Source organism: Oryzias melastigma, linkage group LG8 (assembly GCF_002922805.2).
Source record: "Oryzias melastigma strain HK-1 linkage group LG8, ASM292280v2, whole genome shotgun sequence".
NCBI classification, from domain to species: Eukaryota; Metazoa; Chordata; class Actinopteri; order Beloniformes; family Adrianichthyidae; genus Oryzias; species Oryzias melastigma.
This window is the reverse complement of record NC_050519.1, coordinates 4,836,237-4,858,575: the sequence shown is the minus strand read 5'-3', so window position 1 is coordinate 4,858,575 and position 22,339 is coordinate 4,836,237. Positions and strand designations below refer to the sequence as shown.

Here is a 22,339-nt window from a genome sequence, read left to right as displayed (position 1 = left end):
ATATATATATATATATATATATATATATATATATATTGCAAGATTTAAAGTCATAAACTTATGGCTTTAAATCTTGTTAAATTTACAATTTTTTTCTCATAAATTTATAACTTTATTGTCTTAAATTTAAGAATTTTTTCTTGTATACGTACAACTTTTTTTCTTGTAAATTTGCAACTTTTTTTTTAAATTTACGACTTATTTCATGTGAACTTATAACTTTTTTTTCTGCAATCTACACCTTTTTTCTTAGAAATGTACTACTTTTTTTCGTACATTTAACTTGTTTTTGTTAAATTTAAGAATTTTTTCTTGTATATTCACAACTTTTTTAAAAAAAAAATTACAACTTATTTCATGTAAACTTATAACTTTTTTTCTGCAATTTAGAACTTTTTTTCATAGAAATGTACAACTTTTTTTTCTCGTACATTTATAACTTTTTTTTCTTAAATTTAAGAATTTTTTTCTTGTATATTTACAACTTTTTTCTCGTAAATTTGCAACTTTTTTTCTTGTAAAGACACAACAGATGGCAAAAGATAGCAACTTTTTTCTGAGAAATTTACAAGATTTATAGTCGTAAAGGACAGTTACATGAGGCAGGATGTCAAACTCAAGTCCTCGAGGGCCGACGTCCTGCTGGTTTTCCAGAAACCCCGCCTTATCTGCTGCTGAATACCTGGGTCAGGTGTGTTTAGCCAATAAGAAGCTTCTATGGCAGCTTGGTTGGAACACATGTTTTAGACCGACCCTCCAGGGCTGGAGTTCGACACCTGTGACGTAAGGTGACAAGTGGGCAGAATAAAGTGACGGTTCTGCTAACGTGCGTCTCTGAGCTCCTTCTTTTATGAAACTTCGCATTACCAACACCGAACCCTGGAAAGGCGGCAACACTGCTAATAATTTGATTTTGAGTTGATAAAAGGTTCATAATTTCTTTGTTTTTGTAACCGATCTGGAAAAAATGTTCCATGTCTTTTCATTTTTGACTTTAGTGTTTTTTTTTGGTAAATGTACATGTTTTTTAAAGTTTACTACTTCTAAAATAATACATTTAATACTTTAAAACATGTACATTTACAAGAAAAAATGTCAAACATTTAGCCTATGACTTTTAAAACTATAAATATACATCTTTATTCTTATAATTTAACAGTTACAACTTTTTTCTCTTAAATTTAAGATTTTAGTCATAATTAAAAAAACAATTTTGCTTTTAAAATGGCAGTGATACTCCATTCTCTTCACCATTGCTGAGAGCTCTCTGTTTACATGCTCTCCTGCTAGCTTACAGCCCCTCACACCCCCAACCTAACCTTGCTGGTGCAACCAAAATGATGAGCAATATCAGAACTATCCAGCCGCACAGTTCCAGCTCAGAGGAGGAAAACGAAGACGTTCATGGATCTATTTGAATGGAGCGGAGCAGGAAGCTTGTGGCCTGCACAAAGTGTTTTCTATGTTTAAAAATGGCATATTTTCTTTTGTCTGTTTCTGATTCATTACAATTTAAATAAATAAATACTCAGAAATTAGATTAATTTTCTTAATATGTGACCTCCATCAGAAAACATATTTTTTTTCAGTCATTTTCATCACTATTTCAGCTGCCGGTGATACCTTTAGCGTGGTGTTTGGACAGCTTCAAATCTTACATTTTGTGGGGTTTATTTTCTTAATATAAAGTGATTTTTCTGAAACCCTTCTCTTCCACAGAACCTCTTCAGACAGGTTTAAAGGAAATGAAGGATCCTCACTTCAGGTGTTTTATTGTCGTCTTTTTTCTCAGTGGTTAGACGGATGACAAAAAAATGTTCTTTTCAAATTAAAAGACACTCAAAGCAAAGATTGAACCGTTTTTATTATGCTCTTAATATAAGTTATATTTGATAAAACTAAGAGACTATAAAGTAGTGGTGCATATGTTAAACAATAGATTCTGTGTATACATGCACAACCTCTGCAGAACTCCTCAATAAATGTTTTTTTTTGTTGCATGAATGCTTCTGATGTGAAACACAAAATCACAGTAATTTCAGTAAACATTTGCATTTTAAGAAAAAAATAATCAAATAATTGTTATTAGCCCATCTTTTCTCTCCTTCAAAAGGTTAGTCTGAGTGTTCCTGCTGTGTCGGTGGTCGCTCTTCAGCGATCTGCGTTCATCTTCCGTAGTTTTGCTGGCAGGTTGTCCTCCGGCCTCCCGCCGGCCGAGAGTAGAGGGCTGTGCATGGGGATCGGGGTGGACGGCAGCCCGGTCGTGGGGCTGCGCTGGTATAGATCTCCCGTTGACTGTGTCATTGGTTCAAATCCCACTTTGAGGGATTTCAGCTGCAGGCGGTTCTGCGTCACAGGGCTCGGCGAGGAGCTGAGGCGCTGCAGCTTCAGGGGAAGGTCTCCGGTGCTGCAGGCCTTCTCCGAGTGCTGGGAGCTGAGCAAAAGCACCTTCCTCTGCAGGTCCTCCTTCCCGGATGAGCTCATCCTCTGCAGCTTGCTCGGCAGCCGGCCCCCGCCCCCTCCCTGCCGGCTCCCCTCCTCTGAACTGTTTATACAATCCACAGAAAACACTCGGTCTCGCCGACCGCCGTGGTGCTCAGCCAGGGCCGGGGTGGGAGTGGAAAGCGGCGAGGGCAATGAATTCTTCTCCTCGTGCTCTTTGACACTGTAAGGAGGTGTCGGCACCTCAAATGTGCTGTGGAACTGAGAGTAATCGACCCTGAAGAAGCCCTCCTCCAGGGACATCACCGGCAGGAAGCGATGGCCCCATAAAACCTCGTCTTCGGTGTATGACGTCCGTGCCTGGCATGTCATGCCTACAAGAGAGGGAAAAGTGAGGCATCATCTCAATAATGGGGGCTCAAACAAAACAATTATTGGCCGACAAAGAGGGACGCGAAAGGGCATCTTTCTGTCTTATTATCTTCTTCCTCTTGCCTTTATTACTGGCGAGAGCGCCTTCATGCCTACTTCCTCTGCAATCAACTGCCTCAATTTAGATTTAAGCTCAGCTGTAAACTCATTTCAGATGCAACCACGAATCTTTTCCAGCCTGTTGTCAATATTTGAGATTTTCTTTCTCCAAGACAAAAGAATTGAAGAACAAGGAGAAGGCTGGAACAGATGCTCATCCCCACTGCGGCCCGTCTTATATCAGATAATTACCAGTGTAAAAATCCTGATTAACTGAATTAGCAATCTCCATAAACCCGGTGCTTCAGTGGCTGGAACAGCAGGTCAATGCATGTCTTAATTGTTAGCCACTGCAGACTCTTATTACACTCCTGGTTGACCTGATTACCACGGGCTAGTCATTCTGATCACATTTTACCCTTTTGACCTCAACAATTTTCAACTTGTGTTTTTCCTAAAGCAGGAGTTTTGCTGTAACCTGAGCTTTTCACTTAAAGCTCGGGCTTGCAGATGCGTGGGAGTCTGATCTCGTGCCTCTGAGGGATGATGTGTGCGGTATTATGTCATGTTCCTTCATGCTATTCCAGGCAAGCTACTCATCTTCATCTACTGTAAACCCTCAGCGATCCTATATCGACTTAGTGGTCGTTTTTATGCTTGGCTGCAGTTACAGTGGTGAGTGCGGAACCATTTTCCAGAAATGTTCTCCAACCACGAGAACAGCTGCCGTCATTCTGTTCGTTAAGCTTTAGGAACAAATTACAGCAGAAAAAAAGAAGCGAGCGAGTCTAGAACTCCATGTGCTTCCTTCTGCTGGTATTTTATTCACTAAAATGATGTTCTCTCTCATGGAGCATTTGATGCGACATGCCAACAACACATTAAAAATTGTTCACTCAAATGATTAGAATTAGAATTTTGTGCACTTTTGTGGCCACAAATTAGTATTCTCCTTGGTATTTTTGTTGTGCATAGCAGCATTTATGATTATTTTTTGGACACTTATTTATTTTTGTCCACACAAATGAATATTTTACTATCTTCAATTCCTATTGCGAATTTATAATCATAAAATACAAATTTTTGTGTTCAAAATGCTCATTTTTGCCCTGCAACAGACTGGCAACCTGTTTAGGGTGAACCATCCCGGTGCCCAAGAGTGGCCATGTTTGGCTCTTGCAACTCTGTGACCCCCAAAGGGACAAAATGAGGTTAGAAAATTGATCGGTTAGCACAAAATTCTCATATGCTACCCACAAAATCCTGTTTTTCTGCGTGCAAAATTCTAATTAATGCCAAATTGCGGCACACAAAATGCTCATTTGTTACCCACAAGACCCTAGTAGCTTAAAATGCTAGTTTGTGGTCACAAAATGCTAAATTGTAAGCAAAAACATGCTCACCTCTAATAACCCTAATTTGTGGCTACAAAATGCAAATTTATGCTAACAAAACACTATTTTACTGTTCACAAAATGCAAATTTGTGCTCATAAAACCCTAATTTGTGGCCACAAATGACTAATTTGTGCTCACAAAAAGCTCAATTTTGCCAACAAAATACTATTCTTCTGTGCACATAATATTAATTTGAGCTTAAGAAAGTGCTAATTTGTACTCAAAACAATGCTAATTTGTGCTCATAAAACCCTAATTTGTGGCCACAAATGACTAATTTGTGCTCACAAAAAGCTCAATTTTGCCATCAAAATAGTATTTTTCTGTGCACATAATGCTAATATGAGCTTGTGCTCAAAAAATGCTAATTTAAGGCCACAATATGCTAATTTGTGCTCATAAAGTGCTAATTTTTGCCAACAAGATACTATTTTATGCACTCAAAATGCCAAATGGCAGCCACATAATGCTCATTTGTGCACACAAAAATTAAATTGTTTTCGCAAAGTGGTGATTTGTGTCACATAGCATTATGTGACACAAATTCTCATGAGATACTATTTTTTTGTCCACAAAATGCTCATTTCTGCACACAATATCCTAGTAAAATGCTAAATTGTGGCCTGAGAATGCTAATATATACCCACAATGCAATATAGTTGTGGGCACAAAATGCTAATTTGATTAATTTGAGGGATAAAAAAGGAGCCTACAGCTCAAAAGACCCGACAGACAAGAAGAAGAAGATATTCAAGTTAGAACAGCTCAGGTTTCAGGATAAACTTTACTGATTTGTTTTTTCAGATTGATCTGCAAGTGAGAAAGACCCAAAATAAAGCTTTTAAAACAGAGCATTTTTTATCTGCAAATGACACTAAATCAAAAATAAGATCAATATCTGACAGTATTTGAGTAGTGAAAAGAAGGATCTTTGCAAAGATACTTCCTGTTCTTGCTGGCTGTAATTTTTGAAAAGTTTCAGTGATAAAAGTACTCTTTTCTTTTTAGCCTAAAGCTGTGAAGGCCGGAGTTATCATGCATCTCTGTCTTAGCAGCATCATTTGTGAACTTTGCAACAGTGGGGAGTCTCAGTCACGTCCTGCAACATCTTCTGACTCATCTATGAACCTTTTTTACTTTGCAATGTTTAGTATTTTCAGCCTTTACTATAAAATATATCAGCACATTTGTGCTGCGGACACACAGACTCCATCTGCAGAATTGTGACTTTTACAAATCATTTCCAAGCTCGTGTTCAGTTTTGTCTGAGAGTAACAAGAACGAATGAGAGGACGACAACAGGGACAATGTTTTTTCCTGAAACAGTCAGCAAATGAGATTTCATTTTTCTGATGGATCCGCTGTTGTTTCTTCTCCATACAGGAATGGCAATTTTGTTTGATGAGGTAAAGTTTGAGTCATCTGTTTAAAAGAAATACTTTCTTTAAAAAAGCTAAACAATTGCTAATTTTTTCCCTGTTTATTGGAAGTAGTGCAGGACATCTGTCCCAACTCAATGTTTCCTCGAGGGAAAGATTATATATTACATTTGTGGGTTAATGAAACAGTTATTAAAACATAAAATAAACTATTTCTTTGCTTGTATATCCTCAGGCTTGATTTTTCCAGTATAATGTTTACAGATTTAAAACAACTTATTTAATGCTGGTATTGATGTTTCCCAAAAAATGACTTGTTTATTGAGAAGAAAATGACAAATTATGAAATACACTACTTTAATTTAACTAAGAATTACTATAAATTGTTGAGAACACTTCAAGTATTCAGATGGCCATAATGATTGGGGTTTTTTGGACTCGCACATTCAATTCAGGGAAATATTTGTATCAACGGGAGGTTTTTATGAAGAATAATGGGAGAAAACCTGCAAGAAGTGTATTTATTTCCATAATTACATTCAAAAAAATAAAATGTTCATAGAATATAGACTCAGGGGATCACTGTTTAATTGATTTCAAGTATTTATTTGTATATTTTTTTATATTAATTGGTTTTCCAGCTCACAAAACCTACAAAAACAACAGAAAATTTGAATATTTTGTAAAAATCTGCCCAAATGATTGTTTTAATCTGAGTTTTACCAACTAATCATCTACTAAACTCAAACAATCTGCACAGGTTCCACAGAAGAAGTGTTCTAATTTTGGGGGGAAACAGACAGCATTTTTTTTATCTTTTTTGTTGCAAATTTTGGCATCTAAAAAGTCTAAAAAAAAAATCCTAATTATTGCAAATTTACGAACAAAACTGCCAGATTGTTGTTTTTGAATGTGGGCATTTAACTTTATACTTAATGTTCTGAATCCAAAACTTAAAAAGTGTGGTGATCTCATGACAACACAGATTCATACAATAAGAAAAAATGTATTTTTACATTTTTTGGACTCTAAAAGACAGCAGTTGTAACTCCAATTTAAAAATCAGGGGACAAACACATGATTAGCAATCACCACCAAGTAAAGTATGTCCCGGTCATCTCCAAGGTAGAGGAAAAAGTTGTAATCATCTTGACTCAGAGGCTTTATTGTATCTAATTCAGTTTATTTAAAGGAGCAATCATTGCACTGAGAAAACGTTTTGTTTTTCGTGAAGGTCTGACATCGAAGGGTTCTAACTGGAGTGTTTCTAAATGCAGAGCCCTTGTCACAAATAGTCCTGTTGGGCTGAAGTCTTACAATAGGGGTGCCCTTAAGGTTCAGTTTTGGGGCCTCATTGTTCAGCCTGTTCCTTATTGACTCACAATTACTTTCACTTGTGTGTGATGATATTGAAATTCAGATATATGCTGATGATACTGGTGTCTACACACAACTAGAATATCATGAACGGATTCTAGATGGTAACTCTTCCTTGATTGTAATTAGTGGAAAAACAAAATCTATACTTTTCGTAAACTATATTTATCCATAACTGTCATGAGGAAAGATAGTACAAATAGCAACAAATGCACACACACACTAACTGCCTTAATCCTTGGTGGCATAAATTCAAAAATGTACTGTAATCATTCTTCAAAGAGTCTGGTTAACATTAACATGATGGTGTTCCACCACATCTCAAAGGTGTTCTATTGGGTTGAGATCTGGTGACTTTGGAGGCCATTTAAGTCCAGTGAACTCATTTTCATGTTCAAAATGTCCCAAGTGTGTCAAGAAAATATCCCCCACACCATGACACCACGACCACTAGCCTGATACAAAGCAGGATAGATCCATGTTTTTCATTCTGACCCTACCAAAGAAATCCAAAAAATGGAGACTCATCAAACAACATTTCTCCAATTTTCTATTGACCAGTTTTAGTGAACCTGAGTGAATTGTAGCCTGTTTCCTGTTCTTAGCTAACAGAAGTGACACCTGTTGTGGTCTTTTGTTGTTGTAGCCCATCTGCCTCAAGGTTTGATGCGTTTTGCATTCAGAGATGCTCTTCTCGGTTGTAACTAGTTAGTTACTGGCCATTCTCCTCTAACCTCTAGCATCAACGAGGCATTTCCACCCACAGAACTTCCGCTTACTTGATATTTTCTCTTTTTTAAACCATTCTAGAGATGGTTGAGTGTGAAAATCCCAGTAGATCAGCAATTTCTGAAATACTAAGACCAGCCTCAGAGTTCACTGGATTCAAATGACCTTCACAGTCACCAGATCTCAGCCCACCTTTGGGATGTTGTGGAGATCGGCATCATAGCCGACAAATCTGCAGCAACTGTGTGATGCTATCATGTTGATATGGACCAAACTCTCTGAGGAATGTTTTCAGTACCTTGTTGAAATTATGCCAGGAAGGCAAGAGAAGTGTCCGGTTAGTGTCCTTGTCTGAAAATGGACTTAATCTCAGAGAAAATCACTTTAATAGATGATCGTCTTCCTTTTTTTATGAATCAAAAACCCATTTTTAAAGACTCAATCAGAAAACTAACAAGAATTGCATTCTTGCAGTTGTGTTTGAAACCTGAGAGGAGCAAGTGGAGTAGAATAGAAGTGTGTTATTGAGAGGATGGCAGCTGTAACTTGTGGCAGCTCTCAGATTAAAGGTTTTACCCGTAGAGGACTGATCCTACCCCTCCACTTCCTTCTGATCCCTTCCTCCTGCTCTGAGCCTTTCCAGCTCTGTGGTTTCCCTGCCACACTGGCAGAAGAAACGCTTCGGAGCATGGAAAGAGGCAGAGCTGAAATGAAAAGGGGGGGAGATGGATTTATTTGTATTAGACTTTGGGGAAGAACCATTCTGATAAATATGCAACAGGGGGGCGTGTGGATGCTGGAGCCTGCAGTCCACAGGCTGATTACCAACCCTTTGCTGTGTTCTGGAAAATGCAGCTTCTGCTTAAACGTCTGCTCATTCATCATCTGTCCATGAATGCAGACTTTTATTATCATTTTTATTGTATTATCCTAAGTGGGGATAAACTGATCCTGCAGTGCTGAAATATTCCTCGTTATTCTGTCATTGTCTGAGCTGTACCGCCCTTCTTAAATGAGTAAAAGCAGAAAGGTGGGATAAAGGGTTTTATAGAGTCTTCAGAGTATTTTTGTGTACAAAATGTTCAAAGATTCCTCACCTGTGGTCTCCACGATGCCCTCAAGGATCACCACGATCTCAAACTGCTCGTTCATGAGAGAGCGCTGCGACAGATCGAAGAAAGGACTCTTGGGATTAATTTCGTGACAAATAGTGAGGGGGGACACAAGGAAGAGCTGATCTGCACCCGTCCCGAAGCCAACGTCCAGCTCGCACTGGTCCAGAGGTAGGAACTCGCCCTCAGGAGTCTGGCGGGACTAGACGACCAGACGAGACAAAAAGAGGGAGCATTAGATTTCTCTGTGCCAGAAAACACGTCCTTTACTTGAATCTGATCGTATTTTGTGCCAGAAAAGTTTAGATTTCATTTAAATCTATCTACAGAATCATTAAAAACATTTATCATTTATAAAATAATTTTCATACGGGCATGCACGACAATTTTATAAGACTTTAGAAAATCATAAATAACATTTTTACGTTACTAGAACAATAATAAAGATGATTTATCCTATTTCTATAATATATAAATGCTTAAATGTCATTATCAAACTAACCGTAACCATTTCATTGTTGTTTAGGTAAATATTTATTTAAAAAATCTGAATATTCAATTAAATAAACTGTTTGTTGCAAACTATCAGCAATCAAAAAACAATTTTAACTTGTAATTTTTTCATTAAAAAGTAATAAATGAACATTTTCAGTAAGAAAATTATATTTACTTTCTTAGAAAATTATTTTTTTTAAAATAAACTTTTTCTAAACAATGAAAATCAAACCTGTAGAAAATCATCTATGTAGTTTTTTGTTTTTTATGAATTTGTAGAATTTTCATGTTGCTGCCACATATGTCGCTGTGGCTTACAGCAATAAGAGACTTTCACAGATCTGAACTCGTCTCTGACTCTCATTATATCATGCTGGATGTTTGTCTTTTCAAAAATAAATCAAAATAATAAAAGTTAATAAATCTCAAAGCTTCATCTCACTGTTTTATGGTCCTAAACGTTTTCAAGCAACAAACCAGCTTAATGTCAGACAATATTTTTACAGTAAAGTCTGTATAAAACTATCACTATCCTCTGTTAAGATACCTGCAGCTTTTTCAACTTTATTATTTAATTAGATTTCATGTAGGAATAATTAAAATATGGTATAGATTTTCCCTTAACCCAAAACTATCAAAATTAGACGTCAACTTCAACCTCATTTGACAGAAATATGAAATATAATCATAAACATGATCCAGCATCCTGGTAACTTTAGACAATCGGTTTCTGAATATTTTAAGGTTCTCTGATGGTTTGAGGGAAAAACTGTTGCAATAAATCCATATCTGGAATAAAGACTCCTGGTTTTTGTCTGTTAAATATAGCTTACTTTTATTTTGAAGTCAAAAGCTCTTCTTCTGTTTCTTCACTGATTCTTTTCTGCTAAAAGAAACTCTTCAAATATATTTGAGAATGAGGGTCAAAGGGCAGGAATAACCAGTTTGGTTTATGACCGACTTTCTGCTTTTGTTTAATTACCAGTATGAAGGCTATAAATAAAATTAAATTGAATTTTTCTAACTTCAGAGTTTCAGTTTAGGGTCAAGAAACAGGATGGATTTCTGACTGAGTGACTTGACGTGCATGAAGAATGAGTCGGATGTGGAGAAAATCCAGTCATTTTTCCAAAATAAAACTTCCTTCAGAATCAGATTATTAATAAAATAGGGACCCTATTGTACCCTAGGGACCACTGCTCTTATACTTTTGTCTTGGATTATCTTACGGTTACATGACTATTTTTTAAACTTTAATTGCTTAGTTAAGCCAAAGCTTTGTTTAGAGGAATAAATGGATTACATTTTTATAGTCAGATTCTTCACAGCACCAGACATGAGTGTGGAGTGCAGCACGACTACAGACAATCTCTGTCAAACATTGAACGTTTTCTACAAGCTTCTTATCTCTTAACTTTTTATTTGCAGTAAAGATAATCCACTAACTATTATACTAAGAGCTGCTCCGAGGTTGTGCTGCTGTCAGGAGGCAGAAGACTGGGTGTTGTAATGGAGCAAATAAGAATAAATTTGATGTAAATTTAATTAAGCTTTGACCTAAACTTTTACATTATTTGTTTATCCAGAATTGTTTTTTTAAGGATATTTTCAGTGAGAGAAAACAAGTGAAAAGCAGATTTAAAAAGGGGATTTTTCCTTAAAGTTTTATATTTTTTCTATTGTAAAATTAATTATGATTATGCAATTTTAAGCCAAAATCAACAAGCTTGAGTCATTCTTTTCAGACATATTTTCTGCAGAGCAGCAAGAGCTCATTAGAAATTTCTTTTTGGGTTGTGCCTCCCTAATTTCCCAGCATTCCTTTCAAAACGGAAAACGCTTTTGAACCAGATGGCAGCTCCGACGAGGAAGATGAAGAAGTTAATGGATGTGTTTGTCTGCAAGTGGAGGATTTTGAATTTTCGTGGAAAAGGATTGTATCTTTTACTACAAATCAGAGCTTTTTCAAACATCCGGTTTTCGTTTGCTACTGAACCAACTCGATTTATATGTAGAAATACTCAGAAATCCAGTTTTGATCATAAATTCTTTCATGTATGTACTCTATCCTGAGCAAAATGCTACAAGAACATGTTAAAACAACAAAAACACTCTTTTAAATAAGATGTTCCTCTATCTTCTATGTTTTATTTGGGTTCAGTTGTGTAACTTTTTAGATCTTTTGTTAGACTTTACTTGCAGAAATGATTCCTTCATCTCTCAGTTAAATGGGGAAAACTGATAGCAGAGATTGACAAACCAGACTTCTTATCTCACACGACTTAGTCTTGTTTGCTCACAGAGCTGGCAATGAAAACTCCCACTAAATCTCAATCATCAGCTAATGTGAAGCTGTCATGCTGACAAAATCTGTCCACAGAGAGACAGAAACTCCCTCCAAAGAACTCAAAATCATCACTGCTAGTTTCTGTCAGAAACCAAGGCATAAAACTTCAAACGTAGCAGCCAAAGCTTTAAACTCTAAAGAAACGTTTGTATTGTTTTGTTTCTATCAGAGCAGTTTCTCTTCAGGTCATCATGACAGAAACTGTATTTTCAATCCTCTGCAAACATTCATCAGGATTCATGAAGACGGCGATGAAAACTGTTTGGAACTTCTCCCAGAGAAAATCTACATTTCATTGTCTGTATTTGTCACTTAGATTTTAAGATAAATGACTGCATGCAAATACTGAGAGACCCCGCTGGCGTTCTGCTGTGCCTCACACAGACTCAGATCATGGAACTTGCCACGTTTTTTTTTTTTTTTGTCGTTTTCCTCTGAGTGTGACATTCTGTCCACACGAATGATGGGCAGACAGAGACCCTTCACTCACTTTCTGTTCAGAAGAACCATCTAAATCTGAGGCATCTCTGCTGGTCTGATCATTGAAGATTTTCCCTCTAAACAGAAATGTCAGTGGTGTGAATGGTACTCAAGGGTGCAGACAGGAGACATTGATTACACCTTAAGTTTGATGATCACTCAACACCTACCCGCTGCCTGTAAAGTAATCAGTCTTTCGTGGAGGAGAAAAGTGGCGGAAAAGCAGTGATCTCCGATCAGAACAGAGCAGTCGAGTTATTACTTTAAGTTTTTACTCTTTATATAACTCAAGGTTATAATTTCTCCACATTCTCAACTAGAGGTGATTTAGGGCCGTTTTTAGCCAAAATGGAAAAAGTTTTTTTTGTTTCACTGTGTCTGCAGAGCGGCAGGAGTTCATTAGAAATGTGTCTCAACACATTCTCACTCACAACTCGCCATATATGGACCTATGGTTCAGGTCCTTTCCACGCCACTTTTTGATGTTTTGGGTGTACCAGTCCAAGGGCTGCTTGTACCAGGCCAGAGACAGGGAAAAAAATGCATATTCTAATCAGGGGTCCCCAACCATTGCTGTTGAATACTGGTACGCAAACCAGACCCGTAGTAGTTCTGCATCTGTTTCCACGTCCGGTACCAACATCCTGAGGGTTGAGTACCCGTGATTTAATGGGAACAGCCAGCACGCCAAAAAATGATGACTTGGGGACACCCAAAAGTGACACGGAGGGAGCCTTAACCATATGTCCATGTATGAAAAGTTGGGAGTGAGAATGTGTAGCCCCGCCCCTTTTAGATTCACTTCAATTTTATTTATACAGCCCAATATCACAAATCAGTTGCCTCATTTGGGCTTCATTCAAGTAATTTCACAGAAGCAGAAAGTCAGTCATATAATATAAACAATAGCTAATTGCTAAACTAAACAGACTAAATAAAACTGGTTATCCCGGTCCTTAGACCCTCCCTCCCAGTAAGGAAAAACTCCTAAAAAAAAACCTGATTCAGGAAAAAAAAGAAGAAATCCATCTGTTTACACAATTTAACTGTCCCTGACAGTTACAATAAAAGTCTTTGAATCTTAAGTCTTTGAATCTTACATGCTCTCCCGCTCGCTTACATCCTCCTAACAACCCCGACCTAACATTACCACTGCAACAGAAATATAGGAGCCATCAGCTGTACAGTTTGATCCAGATTCCAGCTCAGACGAGACGTTCATGGATCTATTTGTCTGTAAGTGGATGTATCGGAATGAAGCGGAACAGGAAGCTTGTGGCTTGTACGTCACACCTGAAATCTTCTTCATTTTTCATCTGCTCCTGATTCACAACGATTTCTATAAAGAATTGTCCGAAATTGCCATTTTAAGGTTCATTTTGTGTCATGAGAAAAATGCCACAAGAACATGTTAAGAACGTCAAAAGCACAATTTTTATCAGAGTGGGACTTTAAGACCACATTTAAAATAGCTCAAAGGAAGATCGGAGTGGGTTTTTAAAAGATTTATAAATCTTAGCTGGAGTTTACCAAATGTTTAAAAGGTCATTCTGTTATTTTGTATCACAAGTTTAAATGTAAAATCATTTTATAATAAAGAAAATTTAAAATTTTTGTTTTTTTTTCACTTTAGAACAGGGGTGTCAAACGCACAGGGGGACAAAATCCAAAACACACAGTGGGTCAAATATTTAATGAATACATCAAAATAATATATTTTAAAATATATATTATTTACACAAATATAAATAAAAACATTTATTCCAGAATAAATCAACCTAACTTGAATATTTTGCTCTAAATAAAATATATATTTTGTCAAATAGTGATGTGACAAGATAACATTAGACTGTTAATCATAGTAATACATAATGATCTGCGGGGCCGGATATAATTACTCTGTATTAAAAGTAATTCTGTTAATGAGAAATTATGAAATTATTAAAACTATGCAAAACTATAAAATACATCAAGCTCTACTTAATTTCAGTTAATAATCACCATATTTAATTAATTAAATACAACTTAAGTGTGTCTTGTTTTTTTTAATCAATACATTTCATTATTTCTGTAATGAGTTTGATACACCTGTGAGATTTTTTTTTGTCTACAATTAATGCTTGAAATAAACCAAATCCATAAAAACAAATTGAAATTTACCTTGACCTTTTACTTGGTGAAATTTTCATATGAAGCTCAATGATAAAAAATTAAATAAAGCAATAAATCAAGAGCTCGATAACTTTTATTTGGTTAAATAAATGTAGTTCTGATAAGCTCACAAAGTCCAACTGCTTTAGAAAATATCCAAAACATTGAGCTGCAGAACCAAATCTGACACTTTTAATTTCCTCAAATCTGTTTCCCTTCATTTAACATTCACTCCACCTGAAGAAAAACACTGAGAATAAATCTGTATAACATCATTTTAATGTAAAATATTCAAATCATTTTCATGTTTGTGGATTTTTGTACGAGTTCACTCCTCCATCTTTCATCCCTCCATCCACGTTTTCTTTGCTCATTTCATCTTTCATGTCTTTTTTTTATAAACCCTCACATGAAATTGAGATTTCATGATCTTTGCCCAAATTGTTCTGCTTTCCTTGATCTTGGCGATGCTCTCTGCTGGCTCCTTCAGAGCTGAGCAGCAGAGCAGCAGATTGCTTCCTGGCTCCAGAAAGTATGCGAGCGGTTTGAGCCAAAACACGGTGAAGAAAGCCTCCCCTGCTTTTCCAGGGCATCGCGGAGCAGAAACCAAAACTCCTCATGCAGGCGTGGGCAGATGGCCACCGGCCAACTTCAAACCAAAGGTCAGTGGGTCTGTGGTTTTCAGTCGGAGTGGTGAAAGACTGGTGCTTTCATCAGACGCAGCACAGCTCCTCTGTCTGCAGCGTCACAAGTGGGCTGAGGTGGATATTCAAGCTGACATACAGAGCAATGACAGGTTTGTCGCTCTTTCAAAGGGCAGTGTCTGCCTTCTCTCCCCACAGCGAAGAACGGAGAAAAAGGCTTTTCACAAATATGAATTCCAGCTTGTTGGAAAACATGATCTTAAGAGGGCTTTCCTCTTTTCCAGATCTTGTTTTTGGGTTGTAAATCCTTCTTTTCATGCTTAGAGATGATCATGAGAACCGTGTGAAGTGACCCAGAAGCATCTAAGCTTCAGGCATGAAAAGCATGGAGGTTTAATGCTTCCTTTGTGGTCTTTTTTGGCATAAAAGATCGTTTTAGTGCCCAATTATCTGCATAAAAATGTGTTTTTAAAGTACACAGTTCTCCAGCCACAGATTATGTTGCAAAATCCCAACATTTTATCAAGTGTGCACCTGAGAAAATCCAGACAATCCCTTTAAGTCCCACTCTGATCATCTTATCTGTTTTTGAAGTGTGTCCAGTGGTATTTTCATTGTGAATTTAGATCAGAAAACCAACTTTATGTCTGTTTGTGACACCTCCAAGTTGTGGGTGGGATTGTTAGCATGAAGTAAGCCCACCCCAACATCCCATCATCCATCTGTTTACACTCTCCACCTCTAGCTAACAGCCCCTCACAACCCCAACCTAAGATTATCAGTGCAACAAAATGTATTGTAGCTGTCCAGCCGTAGAGTTTCAGTCCAGATTCCAGCTCAGATGAGGAATACAAAGATGTTCATGGATCTATTTGTTTGTGTTTGCATCAGAATAGAAGAGCAGGAGGCTTGTGGCTTGCCGTAGGTTCAATGTCACATCTACAGGCTTTTTCCATCTGTGCCATTTCTACGATCTGAATAAAGAAATACTCAGAAATGCAATTTCAATGCTACAAGAACATGTTAAAAACACCAAAAACTTGATTTTCATCAGAGTGGATCTTTAAACTACAGATACTTGCAAACTGTCCATTAAACCTTTGCTCCTCTGCTTAAACAAAAATGACTTTTGAATATTAATTCTCTTTGAACGACTAAGATTTCTGCTGAAAAGTCTAATGCTGCGTTCAAACCAAACGCGATTCACACGACAGAAGCAGCCAGTTTCCACAGACGTGAATCAAGGCAATCTAAAGCCCTTGAGCAAGGGGGGCGGCGCAGAGGTCTGGCAGCTTGTGCAGACCACAACTTGTGCAGTGTGGTGAAAATTTGGAGTTCAAATGTCTAAATTTTGGCAGGTCGCTGCGTCTGCCAATCAGGGACTCAGTTTGGGGCACATGACGTATTAGTGACTTGATCAGCGGGTAAAATATTAATCCAATGTGAGAGTTTTTGTCCTGGACTTCCTTTTATTCTCTTAACCCGCTGGGGCCACGGGGTTACCAGAGCTTGTCCCGGCTACCGTTGGGCAAAGGCGATATGCACCCTGGACAGATCGCCAGCGGGGGCAGCCGGCTCGGGCCTCCCGAACTGTGTGATACTTTTGTGATATCCCCTAATTTTATTTTATTTTTCCCTTCTCTGGTTAAAACGAGACGGTGAGCCTTCAAACTCAGACGCACAGAAACACAGTGGAAGCGGCTGTCGTAGAAAACAGCCCCCGGAGTGAGAGTGAACCTGGATTCTTTGAATGATCTCATGAACTCAGACATGTAGACGTGTATCGTTGATGTGCATATCGGTGTGAACGCAGCATAAAAATCTGAATGTATTCTCTGCCCCTGCAGCTCCTCCCTAGTGCACCAATGTAGGGGCATTTAGAGCTTTAGCGGTGTCCGAACTTGCTTTTTTAAGGGAGATCTGTTGGAACTTAAGGTTGTGTATCCCTCCACTGGTAGGATGGAGGAGAAACACATTTCTTCATGTAGGTGGGCTCTGAAACAGAGACGTTTACATTTAATGTAAGTTTTGTCTTTGACTTTTTTGAGTTATTAAACCGATGTTATGTATTTTCCAAGCGCTGACAGATAGAGGCTAACATAAATGACCGTCGACTATTGATGATGTCATGAAAAATGACGTCCGATTCTATTTTTCCTATTCTTTCTGCTTGGAGGGCTAAATAAAGGGGTGGGGAATGAATTCGGATTCTTCCCAAGCCGTACTTTTTCAGAGATTCACTTCGTTTTTTGCTTAATCACCAATTTGTGATTCAATTTCAACGTCTCTCTTCTCAGGTTTTGATGATTCTGATTATCAGTTCTCCTTCAGGATGTTTCATTTTTCACATTTATCAGTAGAAGACCCAAAATGGATTCTTTGTGTGTGCTAACCTCTGCACACGGAGTGCCTTTCTGTTATTTAATCTCCCTGCAAAGACAGATTTTTAACTTGTAATCTCTCATAATCCCAAAACACTAAAACTGAGACGATGCCATTTAGTGTTAGATAAACACACAAAAAGAAAAAGCAGCAAAGCAGAAGAAGCGAGTTCCGATTTGTGCAGTCTGTCTGACGAGAAAAGACCCGAGTTGTAGATGCTTCTGGAGGAGGAAGCCAGCTTTTTGAAAGCCCGTCTTTGTCCCTCACACGGTGTGTCACTCCGATTTGAAATGATTCCTCCTCCTGAACAATGACTGGAGGACGGCGGCAGTTCAACAGCACCACCAACGTCCCCCTCCAGGAACTGCAGTGTTTTGAAGCCGAGAACATTTACATGCACGTTCAAAACAGTGTCTTTGTTTCTGCTGTGACTCGACGGGCTCCTGAGTGGAGGGGGCTGTGCTCTGGCTGAGCCGCCGTGTTGCTAAGAAAGTCTTTGAAGTGAAAGAACAAGGTTAGACCACAAAGGCCTGCAGGGAAAATGATAATACTAAGGAGTGAACAGTGGATGCTGTGTTTATTGTTTTCTACAGACAGGAGGGCTTTGTAAGCAGAGGTTTCTGAATCCAGTGATCTTTTTCTCTCTTGTAAGGTCTTCTGGAGAATTTCGTATTGATTTTATAGGTGAATCCCAAACGCGTGATCACATTGAACGCCACTGGGACGCTTTACCTCCTCTGCGCGTGCTCCCTGCACGCATCATTAAGCTGACCGGCGCTGCGCTCCACGAGGATGTGCGGAGGAGAACGCAGGCGTAAACAAGCTCCAAACACCTCGCTAATGCTGTTTGTCTTCTTTATTGCCCATTTCGCTCTCCGAACATAGATGGGGCTGGAAGGAGCTCTATTACTATAATTAAAAGCGGAGCCAATAGACCCTGCTGCTCATTTTCTGCATTGCTGCTTGTTTTCAGAGGGTGTGCTTCATTAGCCGTGTTCAGCCCAATAACCTGCTTTGCTCTTCATTAGCAGCGAGGATTCACACCATGCACTAATCTGGGATTTTTGGGAAAAAAATCTTTGCAGTTTTTATTAAAGAATGATTTCAAACAACATAAATATCCTCCCTCTTTTAACTAAACATAACCCTCAGATATGGCTTTATAGAAAATGACTTAGTATGGTTAAAAGTATCTTTAAAACTAAATGAAATCCAAACTTCCTGTTGCTCATATCAGCTGGTTTGAGAAGACAAATATTGTCCATCCATAGATGCTTCTTTTGAAACCTTGACAGTTTTTTAAGAGAATCAAATTTATTTTTAAATCATTCTCTGATCATTTCATTATGATTAGGATGTTTGAAGCAAACCTAAAAAAAATCTTAGGACATAGTTTCTGCAGGAGTTTATTAGAAATTCACTTCAGAGTTGTGGGCGGGACTGTTGCCCCGCCCCCACTTCCCTTCCCCATAGCAGCATTTTCTGTTTAAACGGTGATTTTTTACGATCTTTTTTTTCATCTGCTCCTGATTCACAATGATTTGAATAAAGAAATACTCAGAAATGCAGATTCTTTTCTCATAAATTTCCTCTGTCATCAGAAAAGATGCTACAAGAACATGTTAAAAACACCAAATAGGATACAATATTTGTTTTCATTTTAGAAGACGGGCCAACAAAACAAAAAAATATATAATATAAAACTTTTTTTACTAGAATTTGTTGGCAGAAATCATAAATACAATCAATTACTGATTGTGTTTTTATCCAACATATTATTTCAATCAATTCTGTTATTAGAACACATGTAAAAGCATGATTTATACTTTTATTTTCACAGATTTTATGCCAAATTTTGGGGTAGAATGATCTGGACTTCAGTGGATTTGTGTTTGTTTTTTATAAATAATTGTAGTTTTAAATTTCCATTTTTGCATCTGGTTGACCACAGAGATGTTGTGAAAGAGTTGATCAATAAAGATGATCATATCTTTCCACCGTTCCTTTGTTTAAACTCTAGCTTCCAGCCCCTCATACTCCCAACCTAACATTATCGGTGTAACAAAAATGGCGAGCGATACCTCAGATATGTAGCCGTACAGTTTTGATCCAGATTCCAGCATAGACGGGGAAAATGAAGACGTTCATGGATCTATTTGTGGATATATCAGAATGGAGCAAGAAGCTTGTGTAGTTTGTATGAGGTTTTTTTTTTCAAACTGCTCCTGATTCACAATGATTTGAGTAAATAAATTTAAAAAAATGAATTTCTAATGTTAATTTTATTTATATATGTCCTCCAATAGAAAAATGCTATAAGAACATGTTAAAACCCCTAAAAATACTTTTTTTATTGGAGTGGTTGCTCTAACCTGAATCTTTGATGTCACAAAATATTAAAAATCGAATCAGATGCTGCATAATCCTAAAGAAAATTGTTTTATTGGCTTGTCTTACCGTTTATTGTTTGGTTTTGCTCAATCATAAAGGGTTTTGGTCCTCTTTAAATCTTCCCTCTGCGTCTCCTTGCTTGACCCCCTCGTTTGTGACTCACTCAGATTAAGTTTCCCCCTAAAGGCTTGCATCTCTCTTTGTCACATCCACTCACTGATACAAGCCTATCTGTCACCAGCAGAGGAGGAGCTGATGCCGGACACTGCTCTGCCATCCACGCTGCAGCGCTCCCAACAGACAGCCTCTTTTTCCCTTCCTTATCTCTGCGCTTTGAGGCGCACCTACCCGGCTGCCACTCCGCCTAAACATCCTGCAGCTGGGGATTATGGTAATGCTATACCCTAAGCCTGCTTTGTTAGATGAGGCATGTCCTGTTGACAATGTAACCTTTGATGTGAAGTTTGCAAGTAGAAACTAAATAAGTTATTCTTTTCCAGCATAAAAATAAAAGAAAAGTAGAAAAACATCAGTTTTACTTCATAAACTCCACAAGTGATCCATCCACTTTACCTTGATGAGTTTGCACCTGATCTGCGCAGACACCATGTGGCTGTTGCGCAGGTTGCCCACGCGGAACATCAGGCACAGCTTCCCGTCTCTCTGGGAAATCACCGCGTCCTGACTGAACATGAGCGTCTCCGCGCGCTTCTTGGGCTGGGACATTTTGATGAACATGCAGCCGATGAGGAAGGCGTCCACGATGGAGCCCAGCAGCGACTGGAAGAGGAAGAGGATGATGCCCTCCGGACACTTCTCCGTGATGTACCTGTAGCCGTAGCCGATGGTGGCCTCAGTCTCGATGAAGAAAAGGAAAGCTGAGGGGAAGTTGTAAACATTGGCCACGCAGGGGGTGTAGGACGAGTCGTGGCCGTGATTTAAGTCTCCACGAATGTACGCGATGATCCACCACATGGACGCCATGACCAGCCACGCGATGGTGTAGGTGAGGATGAAGATGAGGAGGTTCCAGCGCCACTTGAGGTCCACCAGAGTGGTGAAGAGGTCAGAGAGGTACCTGCTGGTCTCCCCTCCCAGGTTCCCGTGCTGGACGTTACAGCGGCCGTTCTTGTCCACGAAGCGCTGCCGTTTCTTCTTGACCGGAGCGGAAAAAGTGGACGCCCGGTTTGTGTTGACCACCTGGTAATCCTCTCCAAATTTTCTGCGAAGGGCTGCCATGTCAACTCTTCTCTGGTAGATCGGAGAAGAACCTGACAGTTTAATCCATGTTTTTGGTTGTTTTAGACTCCCAAACGCCGGTTACCTGCAGTGCGTAAAATGCGCCATGGTCACTTCCGCGCGCGCTCAGCCTCAGTTACAAGCAATTGTTGCGTCCTTGTGCAGTTGTTGTCTCTTTTGCTCGGATATCCCTCCAGACAGCAGAGGATCTCTGACTGGAGCTGTGCGCTCCGCTGAGCCAACTCTGTCTGACTGGCGCGGAGCTCTCCAGTGGAGCGTAAAAGAGCGCAGGAGGAGCGCGCGGACCACTCACTCACCGCTTCTGCCGGGCGGTTAAGCATGGAGAGGGAAGTGTGAGGAGAGATAGGGAGGAGGAGAGAGTTACACAAGAACAGACGAAGAGAGAGGGAGAGATGAGCCTGTATCGACTCAGAATTAGTTTAATGAAGAAACAATCAAAGTTAATTTATTTATTCTCAAATTCTTTTTTGAATCAAAATTAATCTTTTGTCACTTTGAGGCTGATCCTCCTGCATCATCTCAGAAAATCTTTAGAGCAGCTCCACCTACTGGAAAATCTGATCTTTAGTTGAACTATACAAGCATTCAACATCTATTTAACTTTTACCTAAAGCTTCATTTTCTGCATCGTTGCTTTCAATAGATTTAATTTAAACTCCCCCTGAAAGTCCAATTCTGACTTTAAATCAGCAACTCTTGCCTTTCCTCCTGAGCTCGTGCATTGATTTAGACTTTGAAGATCTAACAGGATTTCCTGAGCTACTATTCTCCCTGTCAGCATCCGCAGAAGGATGAGTCACTGTGGGTTTGTCTTCTTTTAATCAAAGCTCAAGTTTAAAAAAGGCTCCAGTGCGAGTGAGACGTCTTATTGATTATGTTCACTTACTGCACTGATCGGATTTCTACACCGAACCCAAACGCTGACGCCTGAGTGGAAGGTTAGAAAGTTAGATTAGATTTAAAGCAAACTCTAACGCTTTCAAAATAAAACAGAATTTGTATTTTTTAGATCACGAGTCTGCAACTTCCTCCAGAACCTCCAGATCCACATGTGTCTCTTTTATCTCTCCATGGTGGCTCCTCAGACAAACATAAAATAAGTCATGGAGACTGCTGACCAGCCATGTCGACTGTCAGAGTCAGCAGCTCCCCTTAACCAAAACTACCTAAAGAAAACAAACAAAGCCCACAAACTAAGACTACCAAACCCCAAACTAAAATAACAAAACCCAGCAGTGTAAGACTGCTGAAGTCAAAGAGGGGAAAAAATAAATAATAAATA

General features: G+C 38.6%; 2 protein-coding genes across 2 annotated transcripts in view; one reads left to right on the top strand and one right to left on the bottom strand.

Annotated features, from left to right (window-relative positions):
- The window catches only part of znf281a (zinc finger protein 281a), a 149,407-nt gene that overhangs the window by 110,009 nt on the left and 17,059 nt on the right, over positions 1-22,339 (top strand).
- kcnj19a (potassium inwardly rectifying channel subfamily J member 19a) lies at positions 1,846-21,690 on the bottom strand. The gene is made up of 3 exons (XM_036213158.1): positions 20,371-21,690; positions 8,893-9,109; positions 1,846-2,816 (listed from the first exon to the last, which is right to left on the bottom strand). Exons 1-3 carry the CDS (start codon positions 21,034-21,036, stop codon positions 2,152-2,154), a joined length of 1,548 nt encoding a protein of 515 aa, XP_036069051.1. The 5' UTR covers positions 21,037-21,690; the 3' UTR covers positions 1,846-2,151.

Excerpts from the sequence above, each read along its gene's own strand:
- kcnj19a (XM_036213158.1), bottom strand. The coding sequence starts at position 21,036 with ATGGCAGCCCTTCGCAGAAAATTTGGAGAGGATTACCAGGTGGTCAAC. Across the intron at positions 9,110-20,370 it reads TCAGGTGCAAACTCATCAAG|TCCCGCCAGACTCCTGAGGG; the intron begins GTAAAGTGGATG and ends CTGGTCGTCTAG. Across the intron at positions 2,817-8,892 it reads GGGCATCGTGGAGACCACAG|GCATGACATGCCAGGCACGG; the intron begins GTGAGGAATCTT and ends CCTCTCTTGTAG.